The sequence below is a fragment of the Berghia stephanieae genome, chromosome 1 (genome assembly GCF_034508935.2).
Source record: "Berghia stephanieae isolate SIO BIC M18660-M18661 chromosome 1, UCSD_Bste_1.3, whole genome shotgun sequence".
In the NCBI taxonomy this organism is placed as follows: Eukaryota; Metazoa; Mollusca; class Gastropoda; order Nudibranchia; family Aeolidiidae; genus Berghia; species Berghia stephanieae.
In genome coordinates this window covers 22,965,582-22,974,969 of record NC_088360.1, presented here as the reverse complement: position 1 = coordinate 22,974,969, position 9,388 = coordinate 22,965,582, and the positions used below count along the sequence as shown (strand labels likewise).

General features: G+C 37.1%; 1 protein-coding gene across 2 annotated transcripts in view; it reads left to right on the top strand.

Moving 5' to 3' along the window:
• Positions 1 to 9,388, top strand: part of LOC144970464 (muscle-specific protein 300 kDa-like) — a 503,594-nt gene that overhangs the window by 93,287 nt on the left and 400,919 nt on the right. For both annotated transcript variants that reach the window (XM_078910148.1, XM_078910139.1), the window contains exons 5-8: positions 5,432 to 5,515; positions 7,763 to 7,855; positions 8,299 to 8,405; positions 8,749 to 8,945. In XM_078910148.1, coding sequence (XP_078766274.1) covers positions 5,432 to 5,515; positions 7,763 to 7,855; positions 8,299 to 8,405; positions 8,749 to 8,945 — 481 coding nt within the window. The remainder of the gene's footprint in view (positions 1 to 5,431; positions 5,516 to 7,762; positions 7,856 to 8,298; positions 8,406 to 8,748; positions 8,946 to 9,388) is intronic.

Here is a 9,388-nt window from a genome sequence, read left to right as displayed (position 1 = left end):
ATAATAAAAATGTACTTTATTCATCCAAAAGGAAATTTTTGTACAGACGTATAAAATACCGACAATGATACATACATAAACATAATATACGTAAATATAATGTGGTAAAGTAACATTTCGTAATAGGTATATATAGTGTAATCATATTGTAGGCTGTAAGAATAATTACATAGTGTAAATTAAGGGACATACAGATTATAAAAGTGTAAAGATATAAATATCTAGAAAAGGTATATTGATGTCAACATATCAGAAAATAAAAAAGATCTGTAAAAAGCTAAGAATTAGTTACAGTATAATGCTATTGTAAATTGGCTGAGAAAAATTACATAGTATAAATTACATGGCACGTAATGTAGAATAATATTACGGATTCATAACCGGCGGCAGACACGGGGGTTGAAATAACACCGGACCTCATTTTTGATTAGGTCAAATCGATTTCTTTTTGGTCCAAAGTGTTGCTATGTGCTCTAGTGGTATGACACTCGCTTTCGGATCGGAAGGTCCAGGGTTCGAGCCTCGCGCTCGGCACATAGTTGAGTCCTTGGAAAAAGCTCTTAACTCACATTCTCTCACCGTACTCAGGTGTAAAATGACTACCTGGCCGTCAACAGCGTTGTTTCTGTCCGGAAAAAAATTGTAATATCGCCTAACAGGCGTCATGTTTCGTCCTACATGTTAAGTGTTGCTGTTCGCCAAGGACCCCCTGTAATGCGCTTTGAGCACGTTTAGTGGATATTGCTCTATATAAAAAAGCTCATCTTTAAAAAAAATAAAAAAGCTCATCTCTTTGTTCGATAATTTAGTTAGCTAGAGATTGTGTGTTTTTGTGTATCAAGAAAAGACGTTTATAGCCTGATTCATTCGTGTAGCATTTTGGTACAACCCTTCCGGACTATTTCTGGACTTTCTAGATTCAAGTCTGCTCTCTCACTCTCTCTCTCTTTCTTGTATATATATATATATATATATATATATATATATATATATATATATATATATATATATATATATATATATATATGAATTATGAATATCACCCACTTTGCCCGGATTAATTTTTCCTCTAGAATCAAATCGCAATTTTTGTCATACGGTCTGAACTATTGAACACGTGTGAACACAAACGCACACACACACACACCACACACACACACACACACAACACACACACATATATATATATATATAAATATCTTATATATGTGCAGGTACATATATATATATATATTCTTTCTTCCCCCCCCCCGCCCCCTTTCTCATTCTTCCGTTACCCAACACTTCTTAATCTCAATAGCTGATGAAACGTTATTCTGTATTGATAAAAATAATAATCAATTATGTTATCTATTCTGTCAGGGAGGACACTCGCATACAAATAAACACATACACACACACACACAAACACACACACACAAACACACACACACATACAAACACAGGTTAATTCAAGCACTGAGTGCTGGCATTCTTTACACTCTTTAGCCATGATAAGACGACATTCAATAACTTGGCAACGACCCAACTCTCAAGGAAAGTACCCCGTCCGTTTTATTATGCCAGCTCCTATCACATTGTGATCTTGATTGGGATATATAAGCGCGGCTATGTGGTCTTGTGGTATGACACTCGCTTTCGGATCGGAAGGTCCTGAGTTCCAGCCTCGCTCGGCGCATAGTTGAGTCCTTGGAGAAGGCTCTTTACTCACATTCTCTCACCGCACTCGGGTGTAAAATGAGTACCTGGCCGTGAACAGCGTTGTCTATGTCCGAAAAATTATAACATCGCCTAACAGGCGTCATGTCCCGTCCTAAATGTTAAATGTTGCTGTTGACCAGGGACCCCTTGTAAAGCGCTCTGAGCACATTTAGTGGATATTGCGCTATATAAAAGCTCAATTTATATATATATATATGTATATATATATATATATATATATATATATATATATATATATATATATATATATATATATATATATATATATATATAAAATGATCAATGAATGTACACTTCATTTCGATCCATTAAACCAAAGACTGTGCAGATAACAAAGTATCTTCGTCACCTACACACGATTAAAATGAAGTTTACATTCAACTTTTTATTTTTACTTTTTCAAGCTTCAAGAACAAGGGAGAGAAAAATGGATTTTCATTAGTAGTAGTAATATTATATTTACTTAATATAATCACATAATAATTGTACATTTTTGTTTGTGTTTGATCGATAGACCGAGAAATTGTCTCCCTATTGACAACTTTCCATTATCATCACTGCAGAGAGGGATATATATATATATATATATATATATATATATATATATATATATATATATATATATATATATATATATATATAGAGAGAGAGAGAGAGAGAGAACACACACCTCCTCTTAATCTATGAATGCCAGTCCGATCATAAATTATTAATGTCGAGCTTTGTGTTTGATTCAATGTATTTCTTTGTACAACATTTCCCAAATACATTCATTAACCAGTCAACTGCTGCACTTTCGAAAATAAATCGTATTAAAAAATTTGGCCAGAAAACTCGTCCTTCACATATCGATTGATTTAAATGACCCTCATCTTGGAAAAAAAACACCCTCTCAAACTTGGGACTTTAAGGAAGACGTCTGTCTTTTCGCGAAGTCCCAGGTTTGAGAGTTTTTGCCAAGATGAGGGTCATTTAAACCGATCGATATTATGTGAAGGAAGAGTTTTCTGGCCAAATGTTTAAATACGTGTTTTTCCAGAATACGACAGAAAGCACCGACACTTGCCATTTCATGCTTTGTAAACAAATTGAATAATTATGAATTATGAATATCACCCACTTTGCCCGGATTAATTTTTCCTCTTGAATCAAATCGCAATTTTTGTCATAAGGTCTGAACTATTGAACATATGTGAAGTGGGACCTTAAAGGTGCAACTATTGAACACGTGTAAAGTGGGACCTTAATGGTGCAACTATTGAACACGTGTAAAGTGGGACCGTAATGGTGCAACTATTGAACACGTGTAAAGTGGGACCTTAATGGTGGTGCAACTATTGAACACGCGTAAAGTGGGACCGTAATGGTGCAACTATTGAACACGCGTAAAGTGGGACCGTAATGGTGCAACTATTGAACACGTGTGAAGTGGGACCGTAATGGTGCAACTATTGAACACGCGTGAAGTGGGACCGTAATGGTGCAACTATTGAACACGCGTAAAGTGGGACCGTAATGGTGCAATATTGAACACGCGTAGTGACCGTAATGTGCAACTATTGAACACGCGTGAAGTGGGACCGTAATGGTGCAACTATTGAACACGCGTGAAGTGGGACCGTAATGGTGCAACTATTGAACACGCGTAAAGTGGGACCGTAATGGTGCAACTATTGAACACGCGTAAAGTGGGACCGTAATGGTGCAACTATTGAACACGCGTAAAGTGGGACCGTAATGGTGCAACTATTGAACACGCGTAAAGTGGGACCGTAATGGTGCAACTATTGAACACGCGTAAAGTGGGACCGTAATGGTGCAACTATTGAACACGCGTAAAGTGGGACCGTAATGGTGCAACTATTGAACACGCGTAAAGTGGGACCGTAATGGTGCAACTATTGAACACGCGTGAAGTGGGACCGTAATGGTGCAACTATTGAACACGCGTAAAGTGGGACCGTAATGGTGCAACTATTGAACACGTGTGAAGTGGGACCGTAATGGTGCAACTATTGTACACGTGTAAAGTGGGACCGTAATGGTGCAACTATTGCACACGTGTAAAGTGGGACCGTAATGGTGCAACTATTGCACACGAGTAAAGTGGGACCGTAATGGTGCAACTATTGAACACGAGTAAAGTGGGACGGTAATGGTGCAACTATTAAACACGCGTAAAGTGGGACCGTAATTGTGCAACTATTGAACACGCGTAAAGTGGGACCGTAATTGTGCAACTATTGAACACGTGTAAAGTGGGACCGTAATGGTGCAACTATTGAACACGTGTAAAGTGGGACCGTAATTGTGCAACTATTGAACACGTGTAAAGTGGGACCGTAATGGTGCAACACGTTTCTGTAATGGCCTTTCAAACCCCAACAGTGGGATATTAATTTATATAACGATAATCATTCATTCGTCTGTTATTGTCTTTCTTTCATCTATTTTTTCTTATCCCCTCTCGATTGTCTGTCTTCTCTCTCTCTCTCTCTCTCTCTCTCTCTCTCTCTCTCTCTCTCTCTCTCTCCCCCCCCCCAATTCCCCTACTATATAAAATTGTAAAGCGTCCCTGAGCACTTATTATGCGAAGGTTGAGCTCTATATAAGTATCTTTTTATCATGATTATTCTATTACAACAGACGTGTCCATACACGTTTCAGACTTATGGCCAATGCTGACAAACGACAACACATTATACAACACAGGGCCTGGCTGGAGCTGTGATTAAAAAAATACAACACGTCACATAATGTTGATGGCGCAATATCGTCTTGATATACTCACGCCACTTTACATGATGGTCCATACTCACGGCGCTTTACATGATGGTCCATACTCACGGCGCTTCACATGATGGTCCATACTTACGGCGCTTTACATGATGGTCCATACTCACGGCGCTTTACATGATGGTCCATACTCACGGCGCTTTACATGATGGTCCATACTCACGGCGCTTTACATGATGGTCCATACTCACGGCGCTTTACATGATGGTCCATACTCACGGCGCTTTACATGATGGTCCATACTCATGGCGCTTTACATGATGGTCCATACTCACGGCGCTTTACATGATGGTCCATACTCACGGCGCTTTCCATGATGGTCCATACTCACGGCGCTTTCCATGATGGTCCATACTCAAGGCGCTTTACACGATGGTCCAATTCAAAAGCAACACTTCAACATGACGCCAAAGCAGATTGTATATATATATATATATATATATATATATATATATATATAATATATATATATATATATATAAAGAAGTGTGATACCCCTCCTCCGCTCCATCAACAACAACAACAACAAAAACCTGAACAAAAAGGAAGAAACAAAAGCAACAATAGCAACAATAACAAAACAAAATTCGTTTTCCCCACAGTTTCAAAATATTTATTAAAGCATTATTTTGAATTAAAATTTGAAGATATTTCCTCTAATATTTCTCTAATAATCAAGTCAAAAGTCAATAAGATAAGATAAAATAACACCGAAATGCCTCATGTGTTCGATCGTCTTCACTTCTTTTTTTATCAAAAATCAAAAGCCAAAAATCAACAACATTGCAGTCCAAACAGTTCAGAATAAAAACAGATTATAATTTCGTAAACAAAGGGAAGTAATACAATAAATTCTTCATTCATCTATATTTTCAACTTTTCCAAATGTAATTTTGTATGATGTCTTCCCCAGCCCATGGAGAAGGGACCCCGGTTGAGAAGGCCTCATCATCTTGCCAATATTTCCTCAGCTCTTAATTTCCTAGAAGGCAAAAAGGTTTGTTTAATTACAACTTTCTCTTACACACAGATCATTGTTAGGATTTATCTCATCATTTGTTTCTTGTTATTTTTGCTACATGTAAAGATTTTGGGGGAAAATGCACAAAAAAGAACTCCTTGTTTTCACAATGCATTGAAGAACTATAGATCTTATCATATTGTTAAACGTTTTATCGTCAGCGTACTACATTTTAAAATCTTGCCACTAAACGCTTTATCATGAATTTGAATGCTATTTCTTTATCATTATTAAATAGATTTTGTCGAGTTATCAGTTTAGAAAACGGTTTTCAAGCACAATTATTGTTATCAAGTTTATCAAATCTTTAAATATTGAGAGATGCTATGTCGAGCAATGTTTGATACTTAGAACCGCCTCTAGTAGCTGAACAACAAAAATTGAAAAGTATGTTATTGATATAACAGGAACACAGTCTTGAATGTACCCTTGGACAACGGAAAAGACAGTGGACCGAGGAGTATTGAAAAGTATGTTATTGATATAACAGGAACACAGTCTTGAATGTACCCTTGGACAATGGAAAAGACAGTGGACCGAGGAGTATTGAAAAGTATGTTATTGATATAACAGGAACACAGTCTTGAATGTACCATTGGACAATGGAAAAGACAGTGGACCGAGGAGTATTGAAAAGTATGTTATTGATATAACAGGAACACAGTCTTGAATGTACCCATGGACAATGGAAAAGACAGTGGACCGAGGAGTATTGAAAAGTATGTTATTGATATAACAGGAACACAGTCTTGAATGTACCCTTGGACAATGGAAAAGACAATGGACCGAGGAGTATTGAAAAGTATGTTATTGATATAACAGGAACACAGTCTTGAATGTACCATTGGACAATGGAAAAGACAGTGGACCGAGGAGTATTGAAAAGTATGTTATTGATATAACAGGAACACAGTCTTGGATGTACCCTTGGACAATGGAAAAGACAGTGGACCGAGGAGTATTGAAAAGTATGTTGTTGATATAACAGGAACACAGTCTTGAATGTACCCTTGGACAATGGAAAAGACAGTGGACCGAGGAGTATTGAAAAGTATGTTATTGATATAACAGGAACACAGTCTTGAATGTACCATTGGACAATGGAAAAGACAGTGGACCGAGGAGTATTGAAAAGTATGTTGTTGATATAACAGGAACACAGTCTTGAATGTACCCATGGACAATGGAAAAGACAGTGGACCGAGGAGTATTGAAAAGTATGTTATTGATATAACAGGAACACAGTCTTGAATGTACCCATGGACAATGGAAAAGACAGTGGACCGAGGAGTATTGAAAAGTATGTTATTGATATAACAGGAACACAGTCTTGGATGTACCCTTGGACAATGGAAAAGACAATGGACCGAGGAGTATTGAAAAGTATGTTGTTGATATAACAGGAACACAGTCTTGAATGTACCCTTGGACAATGGAAAAGACAGTGGACCGAGGAGTATTGAAAAGTATGTTATTGATATAACAGGAACACAGTCTTGAATGTACCCATGGGCAATGGAAAAGACAGTGGACCGAGGAGTATTGAAAAGTATGTTATTGATATAACAGGAACACAGTCTTGAATGTACCCATGGACAATGGAAAAGACAGTGGACCGAGGAGTATTGAAAAGTATGTTATTGATATAACAGGAACACAGTCTTGAATGTACCCATGGACAATGGAAAAGATAGTGGACCGAGGAGTATTGAAAAGTATGTTATTGATATAACAGGAAGACAGTCTTGAATGTACCCTTGGACAATGGAAAAGACAGTGGACCGAGGAGTAAAAGTATGTTATTGATATAACAGGAAGACAGTCTTGAATGTACCCTTGGACAATGGAAAAGACAGTGGACCGAGGAGTAAAAGTATGTTATTGATATAACAGGAACACAGTCTTGAATGTACCCTTGGACAATGGAAAAGACAGTGGACCGAGGAGTTTTCCCAAATGACTGGAAAAAAATAAATAGCATACCGTTTTTTTATTTTTTATTTTTTTAGAGGGGCCACCAGGCCGGTCTTTCAGGAATGGCAAATTGAAGAAAACTATGGTTGATTTAAGATAGTGAGACAATTAAGATCGTATTGCTTTTGTTCTTACTTTTTTCCCCACTTTTCCAAAAAAAAAACAACAAAAAAAAAAAAACCCCAACTTTCTCGTGATTGATTACAATATTTTGATAACTTTATAACTTTTTTCTGTTTTCTTTTCCAGATCAAGCTAGTCAACATCAACGCCACGAGTATAGCGGATGGCAAACCTTCCATTGTACTCGGTCTGGTCTGGACCATCATTCTATATTTCCAGGTCAGTTGTGTGGGCAATGAACGTTCTCTTTGATAGGCCAGATTTCATTTGGGAATATTAAATAAAAGACCGGGATGCATGGAGATGTGGCATTCATTATGGCAACCCTGCAAAATGCGGGATAAGCTGAAAGAAGAAAAAGAAGAAATAAAAGACTAAACCGTTTATACTTCAGGCACTGACATGATACATTAAATTTTCCATTAAAAAATAAACAACAACTGTATTTAGAAATGATAATGATTGTTGTTTTATTGACTGGTTTGCATACAGGTCTTTTCAAAGAATTCGTTTTTTTTTAAACAAGAGAAAAAGAGTATTTATTGGAGATGTGAGATGCAGTTTGAATTATTCTAAGTGTAAAATGAAATGAGGCTCAAATCAAAATTCCCGAAATCATTTTGGATCAGTGTTTTTGTGTATAACAATGTTAACCCTTTCAGATTGAAGAGACGATTACTGCTATGCCTGCTGGAGAAGATGGATCGAAGAAGAAGAATGTCTTACCAAAACAGAGTTTGCTGGAATGGGCTGAAAATGTTTTGTCCAAGTAAGATGGCCTTGACATTGAATTATTTTGGTTATAAATACAAATCCAGCAAAATTTCTTTTTTACTTTTCTCTTCTTATTTATTTTTCTTTAGTTTTTGGTGTGTACCGTATAAGCCAGAATATACCAGAATACACACACCAGAATTAGTCATTCTGTCAGTCAATTAGTTTGAGTTTGGAATCTGTGGCCCTGATCAGTTCAAAATTAATAAGAAAAGAAGTGTAAGTACAATCTACTCGTTTAATTTGCATTCAATAAGAATAATGCCATATGTGATAGTTTGCATAACATTTGGATCAAAATCATTAAAATGTTTATGATCTTGAAAACAATCTCACAGGAAATATGGTCTTGAGATCAAAGATTTTGGCAAGAGCTGGAAAGATGGCGTGGCCTTCAACGCCATGATCCACAACATCCGACCTGATTTGGTGGATATGGACCAGATTCGCCGCCAACAAGCTCGCATCAGCCTGGAGCATGCCTTCTCTACAGCTGAAGATCACCTGGGGATTCCACGATTGCTGGATCCTGAAGGTTGGTTACTTGACTCTCGTTCATTCATATCACGTCTGGAATCATGGGTGCCAGCAGGAAGAAGTGCTGAAACCTGAAACTAAAATCTCGACAGTTTGCCAAACCTGAAAATGTTTCTACTGAAACTGCGGCCTAAACTTTACTCTTATGTCATCACCGTTTTTATACCATTCTTAAATGATTACACAGCAAACATATTGACACAATGAGGAAATTAATTTGATTTTAAAGAATCTACCTCCATACATTGAAACGGTGGCTGAATCACGTTTTCGAATTTTTACAGGTGCTATTAGGTTATTTTACTCAAAACACTGAAACCGGAGGTATTTGACTTCGAGATATCGTGAAACCGGAATTCCGGCATGAACCGGAAAACTGGCACCCATGTCTTGAATCCATCTTTGAAACATTTTGTATATGGGGATTAATATTAATGATAT